This window comes from Empidonax traillii, unplaced genomic scaffold (genome assembly GCF_003031625.1).
Source record: "Empidonax traillii isolate 1590-97213 ecotype Southwest subspecies unplaced genomic scaffold, ASM303162v1 scaffold11:size2795301, whole genome shotgun sequence".
Taxonomy (NCBI): Eukaryota; Metazoa; Chordata; class Aves; order Passeriformes; family Tyrannidae; genus Empidonax; species Empidonax traillii.
The window spans coordinates 900510-924984 of NW_020955204.1; the positions used below are offsets into that span (position 1 = coordinate 900510).

The following is a 24475-nucleotide window of genomic DNA, read 5'->3' on the forward strand; positions in this document are numbered from 1 at the left end:
AAATGAACCACACCACCTGTGACACAGCTCAGAGTGGGCAGTGAACAAGCTTTCTTACACTGCTTTGTAGCAAATCAAACCCTCTGAGACCAGTCTACAGATTCTGGAGAAGGAAAGGATTAAGGGAGTTGCTGTGCTTGCTTGTTATTACCCAGAAACCCTTTATCTTTTTTAGATTCCCCCTCCATTATTTTTTCCTATGCTAGGTCAGTAATTTAACATCTTGAGGCTTCCAAACCACAAGCTAAAATGACCGTACTGTGTTATTAGCCCAGGATTTATTTAAAAAAAAAAAAAATTAAAAAGGCAAACGAGGGGGGGTGTGAATCTGTAAAAACAGAGGCCTTTTGATCAGTGCAGCATCCTGCAGCTTGCTGTAACTCAAGCTGACCATTCTTATATAGTAGGAATTAAGGACTCCCCCTGCCAGGCAGGGCCCTATTAAAACACAATAGCTGTTTGAAAAGGGTAAGCAAGCTGATATGGATATAATAGGCCACATATTGGGGCCCTTTTCTACTCTGAAATAAAGCTTCTTCTCAGAGTTATGAGCTGGGAAGCCTAGTATTCAGGAAGATGGGAAAGGGCATACAATGGAAGATGGTAAATAACCCCACGAAAGTCCTCCAAGGTGCTTAAGGGAAAAGAAGCCTTCACAGATAAGCATCAATCAACCATGACTAGTTCTTTCAGTCTGATCAGGTACTATTTCAGACTACATGGTGTTTCAGGGAGTCTGCAAAGGTCTCACTGTTATAAAAAGAGATTAAGTTTTTACAGGAGGAAACTGTGCAAGTTGCACATCACAGAAACAGCTGCATGAACACCATTATAACTATTTTTTATGGAGATCACTGCAAGTTGCTACCCAGCTTCCCTCAAAAACCCCCACCTTTTTCTCCCCAAATCTAAAATAAATACATAAATAATAAAACAATCCAGAAGTATAACTACCCAAACAAAACTGCTAACTCTCCAGCTAATGTACTTAGTATTTGTTCAAACTGGTCCAACTTGACATTTTGGGGCAAGAAGAACATTCCTTACTGAAACCACCCTATAACCATCTATATTCTGAGGGAATGGAATATTCAAGTCCTCAGTAAGCATCATTATCATACAGCCACGATCTCCATTCGTTGTCTTCCTTTATTAACCAACAAGTATTTCTGCCCTCCCTGTCAGGGTGGGGAATTCATTCACTAGCTGCAAGATGCTACAGAAACCATAGAGTGAACCCGTGGCAAGGGTGAGAAGATGGTACAAAGATGAAAATCACTATTAAAAACACAAGCACAACACTTGGTAGTGTTCAGATTTCCTCTAATCTAACAGCAGTTCCGAAAGCAGCTATGGAATTGACATTGGCTGCAGATGGATTTTGATATCAAAATGTCAATGTCCATGAAAAGAGGAGTATGGATTTGAAAATTATTGAGTAACTGCACCCATCTTGATCCGCTAAGATGAAAGTATACTGCCAAATGAAGGCAAACTAACTCCTCAAAGTCAAGGCCCAAGTATAAGCACAAGTAAGGGCCTGCTTGCTCCATTCTGCATGTAGTCTCCTGTATCTCCTATTGTAGGACAGTTCCATGCTTTATAAATTAGACTTTTAGTTATTTTAAAAGGTAGCAGCACAATCAGGTTATAACTGGGATGATCCATGAAGTCCTAAAATATAACTTCATAACTGTTCCAAAGAGATTCAATACTGGTGCAATGCACACAGATCCCCTATTTGCTCATTTCAGTCTTGGTTTGACTGAAGAATTTCAGAAGAAGAAAAAAATTTACAACTAATACTCTCTCACCTATTCGATTGCCTTGGCAAAAACTACAGCACATCAAAGACTGAGCAGCTTCCAATATTTCCATCATGGCAACAAATGAACCTTGCCAAAATTCCTTAGTATAGATGAAGCTACCTCATTTGACATTAATGCTAACTGCATTCAGAGATTGCTTAGCTAAACCATTTTGTGCTCACCACAACTGCTTGGCTACAGCGCTGACTAGCTACAGTTTGTCTAATTCATTTGAAGATACACAATAGGATTAATTTTGTAGGACATGAGGTTACTGCAAGTCTCTAAAGCTAATGTATTCTGGGATCTGTATGGGTTCAACACGGCACAGCACGGAAAAACTCAGGTTCTCCGAAGACAGCCAGATTTCTAGAAACTAAACTTCTTTGTTTCTTTTTAAAGAAAAGAAAGATAAACTATTTATCTTTAAATGTTTTTAAAATGCATTTTTCAGGCTTGCAAGACTTTCAGCATTTTGCTATTCATGAAGATGCAGACATAGTTATGGATTTTATTCTGTAAAGGATAAGGAATCCTATTATAGGATCTTATCATATCCCATTGCTGCAGGCTGATTTTTACAGCTTGGCATACCCAATTCAGGAGAAATTTTACATTTGTTGGCCTTGTCCACAGTGGAACACATATATTCTTAGCAAAGCAATTAGAAATGCTCCTCAAGACTTTCTGTGACACAACAACATTTTGCAGCATAAGAATAAATAGTAAAGTCCTTCCAACAACACAAAACAAACAAACAAACAAAACACCCCAAAAAAACCCAAAAAACCCAAAAAAAAAACACACACACACACAAAAAAAAAAAAAAAAAAAAAAAAAAAAAAAAAAAAAAAAAAAAAAAAAAAAAAAAAAAAAAAAAAAAAAAAAAAAAAAAAAAAAAAAAAAAAAAAAACCAACTTAAGTTCTGGTCCATCTTTCATTAAAGATATTTCTGGGAAAAATAAAGTGTTCCTCAAACTTGCACTACTTTATTCCAGTTTAATAGAAAGTCTTATAAGCTTAGACAGACGGAAGCCAAGAACTCCAAAATTCATCTCCCATATATATAAAGTGGGCTAGATCCATGCCAAAGTGCTTCATTAAAACAAGAACTAAACCATGTAAGTAATACAAAGAGAGTTACAGCTATTGGTGAAGTTATCATGCATCCAACTGTGGTTCTCTTACAGCTCAAGACATCAAAGGCTTTATTGGAAGAAACAGTATGTTCAAAAAATACATATTCCTAACAGAAATGATAAAACTATGCCTTGTAATTCTTAAGAATAATTTTAAAACCCTGTATGCAATATGGAAAAAAACATTGATGTGTACAAAACTTTCTACTTTGTTAGGTTTTTCCAAAGCTGCTATTCTCTTGTGCATTTCTACTTAATTCCAGTTGCCAATTTCACATTACTAAAACAGTTTTCTTCAAAACATTTACAGAAGCTGCAGAAGATCTAATCCTTGCAGCACGTGACCAAGCATGAAGTGAGATTACTGCTTCATGTACACATTGCAGATTGTATGCAAAAGACTGTAAATAGTCCCACTACATCTGCTGTGGATATATCAATATTTATCTTTTTCATCTTTTCCTATATATTCCAACAGTGACTCAACAAGCACAGCTAAGAGGTTTTCCAGAATGACGGAGAAAGATGCTTGTCAAACAATGATGTCAGCACTAAATACCTATTTTGTATCAGAGTAAGTTCTACTACAGACCTTCCCTTAAATCAGAATTGGTGAACTCTGACAGTCTTATGTTATCCATCTTCCACTGAGGGATTTTTGACTTTTGCAAGGACACAAACAAAACCACAGCAGAGATATGTGATAAGAAACGTAAAATATTAAAAAAAAGCAGACTAATAAAGAAAATAAAAATAAATAAAATACCCTGTGGCATCCCAAAAGGATGTGATAAGCACTATGAAATACCCAACTGATGAAATGAGTTATGGCAAAATAACGACAAAGAGAACATATAAAGAAGGCTCTTTAAAGATTTTCTTAGGAACAGCAATGACCTCCGTACCTATTTTGTTGTACTGCCAAATGCAGACAGTGGGATGGACTGGGAAGTAGAAAAACTTCATCAAAAATGCACATAATAAAGAAAAATTACTTCTCTATTACTTTCTAATTGAGATCAGACAGATCAATTTTCATCACATCCTCGGGTTTTGTCTTTTCTCATCTCTCTCTAAATTATCTAGACTTGTTTAGTAGTCATAAAATCATAGAATGGTTTGGGCTGGAAGGGACCTTAAAGATCATCTAGTTCCATGTCCCCTGTCATGGGCAGGGACACCTTTCACTAGGCCTGGTTTCTCAGAGCTCCACCCAGCCTGACCTGAAACACTTCCAGGGCTGAGGCATCCACAGCTTCTCTGGGCAACCACTTCCAGTGGCTCACCACCCTCACAGTAAAGAATTTTTTCCTAGTATGTAATCTAAGCCCACCCTCCTTCAGTCTGAAGTCATTCCCCTTTGCCTGTCACAACGTGTCCTTACAAAAAAGTCACCCTCCACCTTTCTTGTAGGCTTCCTTAAGATACTGGAAGGATGCAATAAAATCACCCCAAAGCCTTCTCTTTTCCAGGTTGAACAATCCCAAAACTCTTGGCCTTTTCCCCATAGGAGAGCTGCTCCATGCCTCTAATCATCAAGGTGGCCTGCTCTGGAGTTGCTCCAACAGGTCGATGTCCTTCCTGTGCTGGGGACCCCAGAACTGGGTGCGGTACCCAGTGGGATCTCACCAGAGCAGAGCAGAGGGGCAGAATCCCCTCTCTTATCCTGCTGGCCATGCTGCTTTGGATGCAGCCCAGAACACATTTGGCTTTCTGAGCTTCAAGTGCACGTTGCTGTGTCAGGTCCAGCTACTCATCCACCAGCACCCCCAAGGCTTTTTTGGCAGGGCTACTCATGACCTACTCATCCCTCAGCCTGTATAAATTCATACATTTGAAGTCACAAAACACTGATTTTAACTCCCAGCTGGGATCACATATACATCACCAAATCTGTACCAGTAACATCAGCAACCATGATGAAAAGCAATAAAAAAAATTGGAAGCATAAATAGAATTATGCAATAATAATCATAGAATCACAGTATATTCTGAGTTGGAAGGGACTCAAAAGGATCATTAAAGTCCAACTCCTGACCTTGCGCAGGACCATCCCCAAGAGTCCCACCACGTGCCTGAGGGCATCATCCAAATGCTTCTTGAACTCTGTCAGGCTTAGTGCTCTGAACAATTCCCTGGGGAGCCTGTTCCAGCACCCAATCACCCTCTGGGTGAAGAACCTCTTTCTAATATCCAACCTAAACCTCCCTTGACACAAATTCAGTAATAATTACAAATTAAAACTAGGCAGAGGATAGTACATTCAACTCTAGTTCAGAGAGAAATCACAGACACAGTTAACTCAAATATATAGAGTCTAAATGGTTGTACCATTTGCCACATTATTGGACTTCAGCTTTTGGAAAATTTCAAACTTTTTTTTTCCCCAGTATTATTAGCCATCAACACTGCCTGTATGCAACTGGCTTTATCTAAAGAAATCTCAGCTTCATGGCAAATATGTTGCCTTTCAACCTTCAAGGCTGTAAGAACAAACACAAACATACCCGACTACAAAGGGTCTCCATAAAGTAGTCAGCCCGCTTCTGCTGCAACTATTCTGACAAAGACCACAAACAAATATGTAATTTCTGTGATGGAATAGGGAAGAAGTGGGCAAATACTGCTTCGCTACACCAGCAAATGCGTATTAGGAACATCGTAATCTGATCACATTGCACATGGAAGTTTTGATTGCTTCTTGTCAAGGAGCAAGGGCACAGTGCAGCTCAAGTCAGTGTATAAGTGAAGAGATCTGTTGATAACTACCCTGTGCTGACAAGATGCTGATATCAAGTGCTAATATACCTATGGTAAAGCAAATCCTCCAGATTTTTCTGTCACCAGAACAGTATAGTAAGTTTCCTGAGTGAAGTATATTACCACATACAGCATCACTGGTAAATACTGTCTTTAAAGTTCAGTTTTATGTTACTCCTTTGCTGTAAGTCTTCCAAGACAGTCCTGCTTACCAAAGAGATTCCTTATGTTTTTATCCCCCCTGTATTGCTTTGCAAGGGAGTATCTACTGAGTATCTACCGACCTGTGAGATTCTCAAGCATGTGGGAAGAAAATACTGCATTTTCTAATATGTTGGCAACATGTACAAACTACAGTGGGAATCAGTGTGTTATTGCCATTAATTTATGCATTTTTTCCAGCTGTTTACTCAACAGCAGTCATCCCAATCAGCATATCTGTCAGGTTAGGACTTGTTGCAATGTTTGTTACAAAGAAACAACTCTGGGAAAAATCAGGAATTCATAGATCTGTCTGTCATATGAAAATCCCAACGCTGTTTCTGCTGTCAAGCAATTTTGTAATTAAAAACATCCCAATTCAGGTGATAGATCTACAGATTCTAGCCAAAATTCATGTAATTTAAATCATAAATAAACGGATTTATCCACAAACCCCATATCTCCCATAGCTCTCACATAAAATGCATACCCCAGGCATAGTAGACAGGGGGTATTGAAATCCCATTTCTAATATGGGCTGGGGAAACTCAGATGGCAAGGAAGAGAGTTTGCTCTTCTGACAGCTCTCCTCTGTAGAGGTTAGACTGGAATGCAACAAAGGGACTTTAACAGAAAGGCTCTGTGTCCATTAGCAACATTCTTAGTGGAGAAATATGCAATTATTTGTAGGTTCCCCTGAAAGATTTATCAACAAATTCAGTCCTGCAAATCCATGTACTGTGTGGTGAGGAACTTTGAAAATGTCTCTCTCGTAGCAATTTATTCACATTAGCTGCAAAATCTACTCCTCAGAGCTTCCAGCACGAGTGCTGTGTCGGAGCTCATATCCTCTTGCCACTGATAACTGAAGAGCAAAGGAGCGGCAGACAGCAGTCTTATGCAGTGCCCTAGGGATCAAGGAATCCCAAGTAAAAGCCTGTCAGGAACCATCAAGCACATTATCCCAGCTGAGATTTTCAGCCCAAAGGGCGGCTCCACAGCTAGGTCATTGACAGCAGCAGCTTGATACCAATCACATGGCTCAGTGCAGTCTTGCGTTGAGTGTAATAATTTTGTCTTTTTCTCTCCAAAGCAGAAGACATGCAGGAATCCTGAGGATATCTGAGGAACGTATTAAATGGATTTTCTTGCAATTGCTCATAAGATTATACGAGAGAGAACATCAACATTTTATGTAATATCCTAAAAGCATTGTTACCTCCCAGATGCTACTGATTTGGTCAAAACACACAGTACTAACACTAAAAAAACCCAACAACCAATGCCCCTCCCCCAAACAGTCATGTTGAAAAATTCTAACGAATGGATCCATCTCTCAGAAAGGGAATCTGGAACAACTTGTCAAAGCCCTAAGGACCTTCTCACTACTGTTTTTGCTGTTTGTACTGTAATCGTACAAAGCATACAGAAGACATTCTACAACGCTCAACGCTGTAAAGTACATGCAGTACAATATCACTTCTGTCTTGAAGAGCTTACACTATCCTTGCAAACAAGACAAAACAAGTTACTCTGAAAAAGGGAAAGATGCAGAGCAGATGACAGCAAGATGACAATGATGATAAGGCCTACATATACAGATGCAAAGAAAAAAGAAAATCGATGGCTCTAAGCTAGCTCTAAGAATCTCTCCTCTTTATAAGCAGATAATTCAGCTTATTTCCAGTTGCCAATTAAGGCTGTCTTCAGTGAGTGGCTTAGTTCTCATGGGCATCCCATCTGTCTTGTTCCTGGCCCTTCCCCCCTCTCTCCTCCCCCAAGGGCACTGAGACATTTTTTAAAGAGGAGGACATTGTTTACTCTACAGATTTATTTCTGTAATGTTGTATAGCAATAAAGGACTGAAAATGTCGAAAGTTTTTCTGATATCAAAGCCTGTGTCTTTGCCAGAGAAAGCCAAGAGAGCAGTATCATATTTGTCGCTAAGAAAAGAGTTGAATGAATTGTTCCAGCTAATCCAGACAGCAAGAGAAAATGAGGCAGTTGATACTTCTCACCGTGATAACATCTTCCTACCCAAGGATCCCAAACTACATAGCACTGGCAGTCCTGTTACTCTGAAAAAAGCAAATGTTCCTTTTGTAAAACAGGGCTCTACACAGTGCAGAGATGGTATTTTGAACTGCCAGGCACACAGCAGATCTAAAAGCAGTATCTGACCCCTAAGCTCCTCAAACACACACAACACAAATGCCTTCTCAGAAAAATACTGTTAAACTGTCACACAAGAACCAGCAGGGGCATTCAAGTTAGAGCCAGCAGAAATATCCTTTACAGAAAAAGTGGATCTCAGACAATTTGCAGAGTCCAATGGAGTAGTGCTGCATCTGCAAGCTAAAATCAAGATGTCTTTCTCAGTCATGCTCCAGCTGGCAGGTGGTCAGGAGACATTTCATCAGAAACAAAAGAAGTATTTTGGGATAAGAATACAGATTCAAAAAAAAAAAAAAAAGCCCTTTCCTGTTTCTCCAGTTCATTTGTGTTTGGTTTATCAAAAAAACAATGAAAGTGATGGGAAAAAGAGTTTCCTGACCAAGGTAAGCTATCTCTGGTTATTATTTCTGAGCTTTCCAAAGAGTCTTGAACAGAGTAGCATATCTACCTGTATGCTGGAAGAAACAGTCTCAGGCAAAAGGTTAGCTTAGAGGAAAAGTAAAATTTACTAGTAGGAAGTACCTTTGTCAAATTTTTTTTTTTTGCTGCTTCTTCCAGCTGAAATGAAAAAAAGACACAGAGACTTCCTTTAAGATCCCAGAAAATATAAAGTGGGATGCTACGCACATTCCCTCTGCGTGATCAAATGCATTAACATGGGGGCCCTGTTTTTCTTCAGTATAGGAAAGATCAAGAAAACAGGATGATAAATAATGTATAGGAGGGACATGTCCCTTTAAGATATGTTGGCACAGACACTAGGCTGGAAGAAGTAAAGCAGCACTAGTGTGTAATTACGCAGAGGGCTTTCAAGAGTCTGTATTTCAGAGATTCAGACTGGAGATCCAAAAGCAGAGCAGAGACTTCTCAGGCTTGAAATTAACAAATACCAGTAGCATTTCAGCATATCTATAAAATGAAGATCAGTCCTAAGAGAGGCATAATTGTACTTATTTAGCTAAAAGATGTGGATTAATTGGCAGAAGGGTGATTTATCCTTATTCCTGTAAGGGTCAGGAGCGAGTCAGATGAAGGGAGCCTCAAGGTACTCCCAAGATTGAAAGCAGATGTCCACATGATTGGGACAAATGAACAATAGAATAAAGTGGGAGAAAAAACTATCCTCGAAGACGAAAACTGTCCTGGAAGGAAAAGTGTAGAGATGAAGCCCTCTGCAATCAGCAATCCCAGTACTAGGTGGTGGATAGCAGTGAAATACATATCCAATTTCATTTCTCAGAAACAACTGGAAACACTCATTGCCAGCAAAACACTTACTGCTTGATCCATACAGAGCTACGTGACCACGTAATTTTCAGTTCTGAAATTTCACTCAAGCAAACTAAGCCCCAAAAAAATGTCCTTAATTACCCAGAAAAAGAGTGGTTGTAACTGGCTCAAAGACTTGAAGTATACTCATGGTAAGGTGGGGCATTGCAACACATGATGGAAAGGCCGTGGTTGATCTTCAGTGGTGAATCCAGCAGGAGAGGTCCATGGAACACCATGCCATTGAAAAGCGTGCCCTCTGAGAGAAGTTTGGAGAATACCTAACACCCACCCTTGACAGAATAACATCATAATTTATGAAAGGTTACAGGTGTCGTTAACTTACCCCATACACACTTAAAGAAACCCCTGTTACTTGCTTGGGCCTGCCTGCTAGCTTTCTAAACCTTGGGCTTGGTCTCTAATTTTAAGTGAGCATAAATAAGGAAAGGACATCGTGAAAAACTGGATGCCCTAATACTAGGTCCCTTCATCTCAAATCACTACAGCATAGCTCGAAACATGCACATTCCAATCCTCTTCCTCAGAAAAACCTGGAACAAGAAAAGCACTGGGAGAGTGCCCACAAACCTTCTAGAATCTCACAACTTATCTTCGAGTTTGAAGATGCTGAGATTGAAGATCAAGCTTATTTGCTTGGGAGAGCAGCCTTCAAAGCACAGCCTGAACAAACGCTGATAGTTGAGAGAATGAACAGAAATCTATTGGGCAGTGAGGGCTCACCACTAAGCCCTGGGAGCCAGAACATACGACACTTCCATAATAGGAAACTTTGCATTCTGGGTCTACCTACACCCATATTTCCTATCATTTATTCTCCACTTCTAGTGAAGAATCAACATTTTAAACCTTCACAGCTCTCCATATTACTAAGCCTATTTGTGCTTTGGTTCAGGGACACAGTTTGATCTGCTAAACTTCAGACATATTATAAAAGAAAAATAAAAAAAAGAAAAATAAGAATGACTAGTTCTATATTACAGAAAGAATGAACGTGCAGCCTTTTCCTGTCTTTCATGAAATCAGAAACTCCAAAAAACACTCACTGTGTGTTACAAGCCGTTGTAAAAAAATCATGTCTTTGAAAATAAATGGGAAAAACAAGATCTCCAGAACCTAAGCAGAGGGTTGTGCTCTACGATGAGAGTTTTGTTTATTATAGTGGTCTTGAATTACTACTTATTCTTTCAAAGGTAGTAGAGGAATAGGAAGTAAAAAGAAGATGGTCATCACATCAAGATGAAAAAATACTACAGAGAAGCAATGTGAACAGTTTCACTGCGTGGAAGACCTCTTGCTCATCATTTAATTTTTAAAGTATATATGATCAGAAGGTTAAAAAGGGTCCCAAAGTGTCATGTTGAAATTAGATGCAAACAAAATCCAATCTGGAGAGATGCCTGAATGACAGTTTCAGCTAGGTACTTCAGAGCCACCTTGCCTTCAGCTCTGGTAAAGAAATCCTGTTGGTGGGTGGAGGTCACTGTAGCCACACTCTTTATCTTAAGCTCTTGTTTACTATTTGCTCAGCTGACTAATGTCAGTATGACTTTCTGTGGACAGAAAGCACACAGCTTTTCCCTCAAGAACCTTTTTGCCAATTAGTAGGAAGAGATTATCTGTGCTCATGTTCAGTATTTAAGGACTTATGGTGGTTTTAAGGGAGGAAGAGGCATTCTATTAAAGCCAGGACAACAATCACACAAGGATAAAAACAGCTCAAATTCATACTCAGAAAAAGAAAGAATGAGTGCTGCTGAAATCAGTATCTGCTTTTGATACTCACAGTCCTGATTAAGACAAGCAGAATTTGATTTTCTGTCAAAATGTTTTTAAAAGCTCTGTTCCCCAAAGTGATTGCTTCACATGAATGTTTGTCATAGTAAAGGCATTGAATTGTACGAAACCCACGCACGTTTTCAAAACGTGCTCGGGCAGTCCTTGGCTAACCCAGTGAAATCCAGCATTCACAACATAATCAGCATGTGTCCAGCTCCATTCTCCACGTACCCTGTCTTTTTCCAAATGCCCCCCTCAGGCTGGTCCTACTGGCAGTGTCCTGATGTACTTACTATTCAGTGAAGAACCTGGCAATGCCATACTGACTAATATCTTCTCTGTTCTCCAGCAGCTGGCTCACTGCATCCTCCATGTACGTGAGGACATGTCTTTGAGCTGCAAATAAAAGACAGTAAGAGAGAAGTTAGAATACAAGGAGCCTGCAAAGCCCAGAGCCAGACAAGCCCAGTTGTGCTGGGCTTTACACAACAAGCCAATAAGCATTTGCACCCTCAATGAGAGCAGAGGTTTCTTTCTCCCAGATATGGATAGTAAAATTCCTGACCTAAATCCTGCTTTCCTTTCTGGCTACACAGAGTTAGTCATTAACAATGTTGACCCTTTTTTAGAAACCCCTGAGATTCTGGTATTGAAGGGAGAGGATAAGAAGTTGTGAGACTGCTTCACTGGAAAAGGCTCACTCAGGAGGAGTTCCCGATCTGTGTTCTGAGTCACAGCCATCTTTATAAACAGATCATCGAAGATGTTTCGATGGGGCTGTTGCAAAGCTTTGGGTGTTCCCTGCCCTTCCCTCTTTACCAAAGCCAAGTAGCTCTAAGGTTGTTCTGTAAAGGTTTTTTCCTAAAGGTGCAAATAAAAGTACATCTGTTTCCAAACAAGCATCAGTGAGTGTGGCAGGTGGGGAAGAGCTCTCAGTGCCAAGAGAAATTTATATTGCTCAATAGTGTCTCAAATTACTGCCTGGCCAAACATGAGGGAATTTCAGAAGTGATGGATCTGCCACTACCCAACCACAGAATGCCACTCACTTTATAAGACTGATGAGTAAAGACTGTTCAGTAAAACACAAACCATTTTGCTGCTTCTATAGGGGGCAGACAAATCAAGCACTCACCAGGAAGGAAGCAGCACAGATTTGCCACTGAGCCCCTTTGATGTTTTTGGCTAGAAACCAAGTTGGAGCAACAAAGAGTCAAGTCTGAGGTGATGTGCCAGCACCAAGCAGTAGACTTTCCAAATCTACAACTTCAACAATCAGAAGGCAAGTTACAACGAACCCAGGAAAATCATTCCTAACCTGGAAAGCACACAAACCCTGTTCCCAAAGCACACACCTCCATCTTAAACATGTATGCTACTGCATCTTTGCAAGTAGTGTCGTGTCCTAAAAAGAGCAGGAGAAACCCCTTAGGGAATATAGGAAAGGCAAGGGCTGTTCTTGCTCCTTGCCAGACTTAGCAGCAACATCCCCTCACCAGCAACTGGCCAACCTCAGACCCACACAAATATTCTTCAAACCATTTTAATTTGTGCTTAATATCCTGGTAAGTATCAAGGCTGCACCACTTGATTCACAGCATGGAAGTCCTTTTCATCTTAGTGTGGGGCAGGTGGACTTCAAGAGAGGCCCGGAAATGATTATTCCCAGTGGATACAGTGATTAAAAGTATGTATGAATATTGATTGCTATCAGGGGATTTCTCTGCCTGGAACACTTTTCAGGACAATGGTAAAATTGGTTAAGCACACCCTGGAAAATACCTTGCAGCTGATAGCAAAATGGTGAGCCAAAGGTTTAAAGATATTATCTGGCACTAAAAGATACAGGGTGTAGCTTTATTTAATTATTTTAATGTGAAGGAATAAATTTAATTTATGTGAGTGATTAAAGAAAAATAGCTCTGCGCACCTGTGTCCCCTGAGGGAAGAATGAGTCGTGCAGCTCAGTCATAGGCTCAAGATAGCAGCAACTGTGTAACTTGACTTCAGCCCATCCTTCCTCCCTCCTCCTTATGCAGTCCATCTTACACTCACCAACCGTGTTCCCAGGCCCCTCTTGAACTGTCAGTGGTACCAGATCAAGCCAGGAAATGGTACTAGCAGACAGGCTTCCACTCATCTCAGCCTGCACTAAACCTCTGCTCAACTGCAAAGCCATTCTCAAAACTTTCTGTGGAAGTATACATTCCTATATGAACCATATTTCTGTTATTTTGCTTCTTTAGAGTCATAAACCTCCCTCCTAAAAACCTATCAGAACAGACAGGCATGGTCCCATGGTGCTACCCAGCACAACAGAGCTGACCTCTATAACAAACACCTTTGAATCTGCTCCTGGAGAATAAATTAACTTCCAACATAGAATTTTAGACATTTCTATGACATTTCAAAATGTACAGAAATACATATAGGTCACTATTAAATACAGTAGCTGGTAAAAGATTATTTCTGTTAAGTTTTTTGTTGCACAGCCTAAGGATCCTGGCAAAGAGCCTCTCTCCCTATTTCCCAGAAAGTGGGTAGAGGTGTAGGGGAGGGAAAAAAATCTATGAACAGAGAAGCTGAAAGAAAATATCACTTGCAATCTTCTTGAGAAGTCCCTCTCTTTGTCTCTTCGGCTGCTGTGCTGTTTTCCAGGTAGCACTGTTCACAAAGCCAAGCTCTGGTTTCCTGTTCACTGACTACCCAGTTCCACAGAAAGATGCAAGTAGTAAGTTTTATAACTCAGCTAACTCTACCCTACACAGAAAAGTCAAACAAAATGTAATTTGCAGACAGGTTTTAGCAGGCCAGAGAGGCAAAATAAAGTGCCAGGAGTCTGGTTATAGCAAAAGAATAGTTCCTTAATTTATACAAATGGTACTTTCCACAACAAACACTGGAACCATACAGGAACATTAACTATTTATGCAAGCATAGTCAAAAATCTGTGGGGTTCTATGCAAAATTAATGAGATGACTCATATGTTTTAATACTTTTTGAAAATTCAGGGATAATGATGTATTGGTATACATATTGCTCAAATTTTTGAGGCCTATATTTGCAATAATAAGGCGGTAAGTCCCAATCAGAATGTAAAGCCCAAGTACTCATGCCGTTGTGCTATTACAGCGTGTTGTCTCTAATAATTTCCTTCCTGACAGAACTCCAGTATACTGCAGCTTCCACACAGGAGGTAATACATCAGGGCATCATCCTCAGCATTTATTTGTTTATGGTTTGTTGTAACAAAAGCTCCCTATTCATACAAAACTTTCCAATGCAACCCATGTTCTGTAAACTGTACTCTGGAATCCCAGGCAACTACCACAGTCAGTAGGTAAGCATGCCTGCCTCACTCACTTGGTAGGTGCAAATCTTTGCTCTCAGATTTAAGAACTAACAGGCAGCTTTCCCAGGAGGATCTGACAGAATAAGTTCACAGAGGAGTTTTCAGGCAGGCAGCCCGTAACCTGATGTTAAGTAAATACCTTTGAGCAGAACGTCTTAATCCTTATCACTAAAGCACTAGCAGTGATGTTACACTTGGAGCCTCTGTCCAATCAGTAGCAACATGTCCAGTACAGCTCTTCCAAAGCTGCTCCTGCACTTCAGAGAATGGCCTCTCACGAGGTTACCACCACACTCAGGTGCTCACACCCCACCATCACTCACATGCCCAATGTTTAAAATGAAGTTTGGAATTAATGCATTTTTGGCTCAGAACCAAATTCAGGGCTGAGCAGTGGCTGTTCAATTCGAGCTTGGCCAGACCAAATCATACAAATCTCCTCCAGCTTACAAGTAAAAGGTACAACGAGGATTACATCCACAGTCAGTCCACAGTCTCACTGGACTTCTCTACAACAGATTAGACAATCACAACTAATTCTATTTAGCATAACCACACCAAATAATTTCACATACATATTTAAAATAACAAAAAGTCTTTTTATAAGACACCAAATTACTTGTTTCAATCTTCTTGTGAGGAAAAAAAAATCCACTAATTCGTATGTTTTATTACAAATGCGGAAAGAACAAGCATCGATATTTTGAAAGTCTTGAAGGAAAATTTAATGCAAATAATATCACTACATGAAACAGAACATGTGCACCAAAATCCTCAAAGACAGAAGTTCAGGAGGAAGGCAGGAAATACATGTCACCTTTAAGTCATGATACTGCATATATGTAATGGTTTTATTATCAGCAGTGTGCAGGAATGGAGAGGACCAATACTGTTTGCATCAGTTACATGATCCCTACTTCAGCACACATTGACAACTCCATCACATTAACCATACTGGTTTTGCATATTAGTTTCCCAGTTTGACAACTTAGATACAATCCCCTAATGCTACATTGATAAGAAGCTTCTTCTTCCAACAAGACTGAGTTTCCTAAAGGGTGAGAAGAAAAACTGATGCTTAGTATACCAGCGCACTTACCAAGAAGTGATGCTGCCTGTCATACTTGAAAGGAGTAACAAAATATGTGATGACCAGAAGATGTCATTAAAAATTACAGAAGATGATACAAATTAAAAATAAAGTGTGTCAAATAACCTGAAGAAAAAGTATGATTGGAATACAGTGGTAAAATATGTATCACATCCCTTGTTTAAAAAAGCAGCAGAACAGAGCCGTGCAGGTTACTTACAGAGGTAAGTCCTTATTTATAAAATTATTATCAAATCATCTATTACATTACTGCTTAACTCTTCAGGAGAGATGACTTCCTCTGGAACATGAGCTGTCTATCAAAGCAATCTGTTCCATATGCACACAGAGGGCTTTTAGGGTTTTATTTTTATGGTGGGTTCATTCCTGGCATAACTGTATAAGCTGAAAAGTCAGGAGTAGGAATCCCTGGATAATAAGACCAGCTTTCATTACTTATTTGCCTCCTCCTCAACTGAAGTGCTGAAAATACAGACTACTTGATGCAATTAATACTATAATTCATTTCAGTTATCAGAAGCTCAAGAGCATAACAAGCTTTAATGAACCTGAAATATTTCTGGCATTTTTTGATCTCTGAGAGCATAAAGCAATAGCTAAATTCCCTTTCAGATTTTACTCTAAATTGGAGCTTATCTAAAGACACTACTGTACTACACACATTGGAAAGACACATCAATAGTAACACAAAATCAATTTCATGCAAATATTACCAAAACAATAATGATGCAAATGAGAAATAGTAAGGATGCCTACAGCAAGAACGAAATCACGTGAAATCTGGAAGTTTTTCCAGCATTCATAGTCTTTCAGGAAGCTCTTTTTAATCTTTTCATGTATCATTAGGGTCTTAAACTCTTCATATATTGCTAAGAAATGGTCTGAGCAAGAGAAGCATACAAACAAAATAATCAACCTAAAAGCTGTATCACTGTACAGATGCAGTTCCTTCCAGCTTCACAATGTAATTTCCCAGTAACCCTCAAAAACAAAATCTTTTTTGAAGGACAGAACACGTAACAAAGCGCAAGCAGACCTTGTCATATCTCTGGTTGTCATACCAGAGATAACATTACAATGTGAGACATGCACTGTTACTTGGGAACACATGCCAAGTGGTCACACAGCACAACTACACTGTATTTTGGGTGTTCAGTGTTTCAAAACCACTTTCAACAAAAAATTTATGAAATGTTTCCATTTATAATTTAATCTCGACCATAACTGAAAATTTGTTTCAAACAATCAGCATATTAGTCACAAGCCATGCTATTGTACTCTTTTGGTTTGTGCTCCTGGGGCTGCACACAGACTGACTTAACTGCCCAGGTCCTTCCTGCAGACACCTCCTGCAAGTTGCCACACAGCTGCCAGAAATCACCACCTCACCAAAGCAATCTTTGAGCTATCTTTTTTTGGGGTTGTTTTTCTGTTGTTGTTGTTTTTTTTGTTTTTTTTTTTTTTTTTAAATCTAAACTTACGTAGTGTAATTATTAACACTGTGGAAGTAATTGTCTGTTCCAGCCTGTTATAAGGTATTAATTAGTCTAATGGTTCCCTATCTATTCATACTCAGGACTGTGTACCCTCCAGTTCTGGAACTCTACATAGGTCAGGATCAGATTTCACCTGTATCTTTCAAGTTAAGACGGGAAGTCCTGTGGTGCAACAGCAGGCTTGGGGATGAAACCTCCATCTTTTGGAGAAAGTATTAGACAGCGTCTAAGAGGTTTCAAATTTAACTAATATTTCTATAAGCAAACTCACACACATCCATGGGGAAATAATTAATCTTCCACATTACAGTTCTATCTGTACAATAGAACAAGAAAAAAAGAGGCATTCTCTTCTCTTTTTTTAGACCATGAGTTCTTTCAGCCAGACTGCTTCATAAATGCTCATCAAATTTCCTGCTGCTAAGAGAAGACTCAGCAGAGATATCTGGATAACAATGTAGCCTACACATTGATTATGCTGTTAAAGAAAACAATTGTACTTAGACTTTCCAGCTCAATATTTCTTAAGACTGTTCACAAGAAGAGTACACTCCAGGCACCTGTAAAGTTTCTACACAACTGAAATTCTCTGTTGGGAGCTACTCAGTTCTGTAAATGCACAAATGTTCTTTCTAACCATTGAAGCCTGAGACCTTCTATGAGAGACACAACCGTGTTTCTGGCACTTAACAGTCCTGTGCTTTACTGATAAGGCACTTCCCTAGCAGAGTATTTGCGTTCTTACATGCCTTATATTGGCAAAGGAAGAAAAGAAAGCACATCCTGGAGTCGGGAAGTAGAGAGGAGGAGAATACAAAGAAAAGTAAAAGTTCAGAAATTTGCAATACTCTACTGCTTTTTCTCCATAACACGAACGGGTAGTGAGGAAGGAATACAATTTAAAGCTTCAGAAGACAGCTGCATGAACAGAAGAATACCCTAAGTGCTCCACTGCCTGCTATAAATAACTGAGCAATCACCAGTTATTAAACCATAATGAGGAAAACATGAAAAAGTGTCTCAAATATGCCTCATTTTGCCTACTGTAGTTCCAGTCTCATCCATCAAATGAGAAACACATTTTCATCACTATGCCCAAACAATAACTGTTGTTTATTCAGTGAAAACACTATTTAAATGTTACAATATCATCTTCACTGGAGCCTTTCTACCACCTCTGCACACCTCATCTCCTTTCCTATTCAGTGAGTATTAGTCATCTCTTTTCTTCTACTTACTGTCTCATAATCATTATGGCATGAGACATGTTGCCCTGGTTTTTATTTTCCAGGAGCTCTGGCATACCAAAGCTTTGCAATTATATTTCATCTTAAGTGAATGCTTAATTCTCTCACTCTTCTCTTCTATTTTAACTCACAACTGCTTTTATGTGGAAGAATCATCCCAAACAGAGGGGGGAAAAAAAAAGTAATGCACGAAGTAGCATGTTGGGTTATTTTGTCAGCTCAGTTTATGTGTTGGCCTGCTTTTGATATTGAAAAAGGGGGAAAAGAGGTTAGGTGAAGTTTGCCCATGCTGGGTCAGAAAAGTGCCATCTGATCTGGAAGACGTAGAGAATAACTTATGTGGCAGCCTAGGGCAACAGAACTTCAGAATGAAATTATAGAAAGTGAAAGTTATCACAATTGCTTACAATCCCACTTCAGACAACTATATTAACAAGGCTTCGAGGCACACACTAGAACAAATCCAAATAACGGTGATTTCAGAATGCCAGGTCCATGTAGAAAACTTAGAGGCAACTTAGAAAAACACATGGGGAGTTGTGTTTATTTAGAGGGGGAGGGGGAGTTTAGGGCTTGGTTTTTTAGTTTTTAACCACTTTCCTGCTTCCTAATGCTTTGCTTAGGATCTGTGAGCAGTTTGGTAAGTTACAAAGTCTCACAAAGACAGAAACATTGTTATTGGTAATATTTACAGCTAATACAAATACCATCAGGTAGCAACCATTTTTCTTCTCTAATAGACAACAGATATTGTGATCTAAACTAGAAGGTCATACCAAGTGATGAACCAAACAGACTCTTACACAACTTATTCATCAACACACGTGTGTCCTTTTCTGACCCTGATATCAGAAAAATTTAGAAGGTTGTACAAAATGACAAGGGAATTCCAAATCAGCATATGGAACAAAGATAAAAGGAGGCTCACTTAAGTGACCAGTAAAGCTGTTTCACCTAGCAATCTTTCAGGTCTCTAAGAAGTCTCATGTCTCAACTTCAGATGTGAAACAAAAAAATGATTTATTCTCACACTTTAAGTATTTTTAGTCTGCTTCCTAGATCATTTTGAGTGATTCAATCCTTACCGACAAGTTTCAAGTGCCCATTTCATTAAAAACAATTAAATTAGCCTAAAACCAACTTGACTCATCAGAAAAAAATAAAAGAAATTTTGCAAGTTTCAACCTAGAGCAACTCTGGAAAAGTTATGAACCTCTCTATTAATGTGTAGGTTGAAATGCTGATGCAGTGTGATGGAGTAGCACAAATCCAAAGGGTGTATCTGCACGGAACTGTGATACTGTTCTCAAACACCTGAACTAGTTCCAGAACTGAAATCAGTAATAAGAGCTTCAGCAAAGTGAGTCTCATGAGAATCACCCCAAATTGAACGCTAAACCAACCTATTTCTGCTTTGAATTTCCTTGACACAGAATAGAAGTGCAGTTATGTAGGTATGCACAGAGTACCCTCACAGCAGCCTACCAGAAACAGCACAATGACATTTCCACTCCAAGACAAATTAGATCATCATTCCTTTGCTTAAATAGTTTTTTCTCTTTAGTGCTAAGATATGCTTTGAAACACAGTGGACCCCCTCCTCTTAGACACTATTGCTAGGCTAAACAAGCCAAGCTCTTTTAGTCTGGTCCCTGTAAGACAGGTTTTCTATTTACTGTAAGCCAGAAGCGTTTCTCTGCTCTTGTTCCATTTTGACTTACCAGAGACAGCAAAATCATGATGGAACAAGTAGCACAAACCAATCCATTCCATTTCTGACTGGTCCTTGTACAAGAAAGGAAGAGTTAATTATGCACACTTTTAAAACAGTTATTACCAAACAGCCTCTTGGGCCTAGAAAGCAATGGTTGAAGAGTTTCACTTCACAAATACTCTCTTGAATGCATTCCAAATGCTTACTTCTTGTAATTCATCTCCTCTTTAGCAATTAAATGAAGTCATATTGACTTTATTCCATCCTAATTATTTTTATTTGACACAATAACACCAAATCACTTTGCTCCATAGTTTCCTGGAACACGAAACAGTTCCAGTCAACTTAAATGGATTTAGTCTTCAATGGAGCAGCTGCTTCACTGGCTAAAAGATTTTCATTTTATGTAGGAAATACTACCAACACTACCTTATTTCAGAACAAAAGGCGACATTCAAACCACCTCCCAACATAAGAACAGCACTCCTTCCTACGCTGGGAAATGAGCACAAAATACGGATGCTCACAGAGGTCTGGAAGCAGAACAGATTGGCAGTGGGTGAAATGAAGCTCCAGTCTGTCACAAGGCAGCTGGACGCTGCTTGCTACCGCTGACACCGTGAAATGGGACACAGGAGGAGACAGCAGCTCACCTCCCTCCAGCCGGCGCTGGTTTCACAGAAGCCACACCTCAGGGCACCGGAGGGATGCTCCGTGTGCCCAACAGGGCTCCGCAGCTCTCCCACCTCCAGAGGTACCCGGAGAAGCAGCGTCCTACAACATCGACCTGTAACCCCCCACTGCTGCCCCCTCTCCAGCCGACAAGGCGGACACGGAACCGCTGAGACCCCCTTCCCCCAGCCCGGCCCAGCCTGGGGCCACTCGCCGCAGTCCCCGGGAGGGGCCGGGCCGGGCCGGGCCGCGGCCACCCCGGCCCCGCCGTGCCCTCCCCGTGCCAGGCCTTAGCATACCCGGGGGAGAGTGCCCTCACGGCGCTTCCCCGCCCCGCTCCTCACCCAGATACTCGGGTCCGGGCAGCGAGAGCCTCTCGGGGCTCAGCATCCTCCTGCTCCTCCCGCCGCCGCCGCTCCTTCCCGGCTTCCGCCCGTTTCCAAGGCGCCCGACGCTCCCGGCGCTGCTCGGCCGCTCGCCCCGGCTGGGAACACGCCCCTCGCCGCCACCGTTCCGCGCCCAAAGCCGCCCCCGCCCGGCCTCCGCCCCCGCCCGCCGCCCCCGGGCTGTCTGCGGCCACAGGGACTGGGGCAGGGCTGGGAGTCCCCAGAGAGCTCGTGGGAAGGGTCTCTGGGAGGAGCGTGGTGACATGGCCTTGGGGAAGGGGCTGCGGGGAGCATGGCCAGGCTGTGAGAGGGAGGGAGTGGGCGATGCCGAGGGGCACCTCAGAGGGAGAAGAGCAAGTCAAGCTGAAGAGCCGAAATGGCAAGAGGAGTGTAAAGTCATTCTGGTTGGATTTAGGTTGGAAATCAGGAGTCTACTGCCAGGGACTATTAGGACTACAGCTCTGGGGGAAAGACCTTAAATTGAAGGTGAATTGTAATAGGTTAAAATCACAGAATCACAGAATATGCTGAGTTGGAAGACACCCATCAGTATCATCGAGATCAACTCCTGGCCCTGCACAGGACACCCCAAGAATCACATCATGTGCCTGAGAGTGTTGTCCAAATGTTTCTTGAGCTCAGCTAGGCTTGGTGCCGTGACCACTTCTCTGGGTTAATGAAATGAAGTTCACTGTGTAGCAACCTTGTCTCAGAGTGTGGGGACTGAAGAGGTGACGAAGGAGATCCTTTACAATTGTGTCCTTCTGTCTATACCACTCCTGTGCTGGATTTTTGCAATGCTTGTGCTCAGGAGAAGGACTTAAGGGGAACAACAGGAATTGTCCCTGCTGTACATGCAAGTAAAAATGAGCAGAGAAGTCCTGAGCTGTAGCGTTCTTTCTTTTTTTGTCTGGAAGCTTGTCTGGGAATGGCCTTTGTCCCAGGGATATAGGAGAGGCAGAGCTCTTCATGTGGTTGGAAGCAGGCCTGCTGTGCTACTCTTTCCCAGAAGTGGATGGGGCTAAAATTCCCAAATTACTTCGCAGTTTCTACCATCACCATTAGAAAAATACCAGCCCAAGATGTAATCCTGGGAGTTAAAAAGGGGACTGGAAGTGTTTTCTATGTTTTTAACAACAAATTCAAAAGAACAGAAATTAAATTAACCATTTGAACAAGCATATAACCTGTCTTTATTCCTCTGGAGGAAAGAGCTGAAGGTGACTATTGGCAACTTAACTTTAATCTATACTGAAAGAAGCCACAGTTAAGAATGGCAACCAGGATATTACAACTTAACTATTAACATCCCTCACAAATTTACCTGGACCACTTCTCTGTCTTTTGTTCTGTCTTTAAAACCATAGGGCTTAGATAAACATATTTCAAGGATGGGCAGAGAGAATAATTTAGGGAGCAGACAATGAGACACTCCAGCGTGAAGAATGATTGGAAAAATGTAAGACTGTCTTAAAGAGACTAAGCATAATATATGAAATGATAATACCTAAAATTATTTTTGCTACAATGAAACTCATTCAAAATTCCAATGTGTTCAGTTTTGCAGTTTGTGATAGGCTATAAATTTAAAGATAGGAATTTTTCAACAATAAATACAATTAGATCATAGAATACAGTGATATGAGATATTTTTGAGGCCAGGAATTCAGCAGAATTTAGAAAGGAAGCAGATATATTCAAGCAGAATGAGAAAACACAGTATTATGTTATTACACATAAAAGCATAGGGAAAAAAAGAACACATCTGTAGGAACACAAAATATCCTACTTCATGATGATGCCAATTATCTAATGGAATTTTTGAAAATATTTTTCCTAACATGATGTCTATCCTATAACTGCTCATTTTAGGGTTTCTGGAGCTTGTCAGTGAGGTATCTGGTTCTAGACCACTGTTGGAGAGGAGAAATGGAATTTGGTAGATTTCTTGTGATCACTAAATTCAAGAGCACAATTCCTGCACTAGTGTCAAGATCTCTCTTTTCACAAGCAGTCATTTATCATTGTCCAGGCAGTTTCAGCGGTGTTCGAAAGTCAAATCTAAAAACCTTTTCCGTAATGCTGGTCAGCTGAGCTGGTAGGAGCCTTCTATAGATTGTGTTTCTTTTTTGTTGTTTAAATCATTTCTGTAAACCACAATTTATCCTTGATCAGTATCTGGAGCACTGATTTACAAGAGGCTTTGAAAGTCCAGTTTTAAATACTACATTCTAATATCCCTCTGGTTTGTTTTTTTTTTTTTTTTTCACTTGTTACTCTTTGGTCTCTATGGGTTAGACTTTGCTATTTCCTTCAGACCAGCAAAGGGAAACCTTTTGGACACTGATCCCATTTGTGGTTTTAATAACGATACATTTCAGTAGTAGAGGCACCTAACTGTTGACGACTCAAAGAAAACTATATAAGAACAAGATGTCATTTCTGGAGCTATTTATAGACTTCCCTGTTTACTATTATTTCTCTCCGGACTTACCAGAGCCAGGATTAGGTGATGTAACAGATCAGCTGCAGCACTCACCTGCTCTCTCACACTCATGACCCGAAAAGGGAGAAATGCTGCCAGCCTGGCCATAGGTATTAAGTTTGTTTTCCCATCTTGATTTTAGAACTCTAGACTAGTGCATTTTAATAAATGGAGAAGGCTTTTCTGGGTCACTGGAAGCCATCTGCAAGTTTAATACCTGCCCCCAGAGGGGCACATCTAACAAGAGCTTAATGTTCTTTTGGACCCAGCTGGAGGAATGGCAGTGCACAAATGTATTTTTCTCTGTCACAATTCCCTAGTAGATTATCCGTAGCACAGGTCTCACTTTAGGGGAAGCCTTTGGAGCATACTTCTTTCATCTACCCTTACATGTCTTAAATTGCTGGATTTTGTCTACCAGGGACATTTGAGTGGCTGAGTCAGACATTCAGTGAGGATCAGTTGGACCACACTGATAAATTTTGTGCACACCCTCTTTCAGAGTTAATGTGACCTTGACTTGATTTGGCTTAATTCTCTTTAAAGTGTGGTTTTAAAGTAGCCCTTCAGAAATCATACTTTAAGTACATTGGGCTAACTTAGTTATGTAAGAGTCCATGTGACCACAAGTTTGAAAATAGTCAGTGGTGTAGTTTAAATTATAAAATGAAAGAAAATATATTTACTGTGTTAAGGTGCCTGGACTGAAGAACTCCTTTCTCTGTCAGTTTTATGTTTCTCAGTAACTTAGCTTAAATTGGAATTCTGTTTTCCTCCAGTCCCACATACTTTGCCCCCACTATTGTAATTGCTTAGCTTACTCTTCACTGTTTTTATGTTCACCTTTCTAAGTGATACT

At 40.4% G+C, this 24475-nt stretch overlaps 2 protein-coding genes across 4 annotated transcripts in view; one reads left to right on the forward strand and one right to left on the reverse strand.

Moving 5' to 3' along the window:
* CUNH11orf49 (chromosome unknown C11orf49 homolog) overlaps positions 1 to 21231 on the reverse strand; it is a 95900-nt gene extending 74669 nt beyond the window's left edge. For all 3 annotated transcript variants that reach the window (XR_003571547.1, XM_027886806.1, XM_027886793.1), the window contains exons 1-2: positions 21090 to 21231; positions 11446 to 11548 (exon numbers count right to left, since the gene is read on the reverse strand). Coding sequence is in view for 2 of the 3 variants with exons in the window: in XM_027886806.1 (XP_027742607.1) it covers positions 11446 to 11548; positions 21090 to 21135 (149 nt within the window). In the remaining variant the exon portion in view is untranslated. The remainder of the gene's footprint in view (positions 1 to 11445; positions 11549 to 21089) is intronic.
* A 46-nt stretch (positions 21232 to 21277) lies between these two features.
* Positions 21278 to 24475, forward strand: part of LRP4 (LDL receptor related protein 4) — a 95208-nt gene continuing 92010 nt past the window's right edge. The window contains exon 1 of the mRNA XM_027886542.1: positions 21278 to 21389. The gene's annotated coding sequence lies outside the window, so the exon portion shown is untranslated. The remainder of the gene's footprint in view (positions 21390 to 24475) is intronic.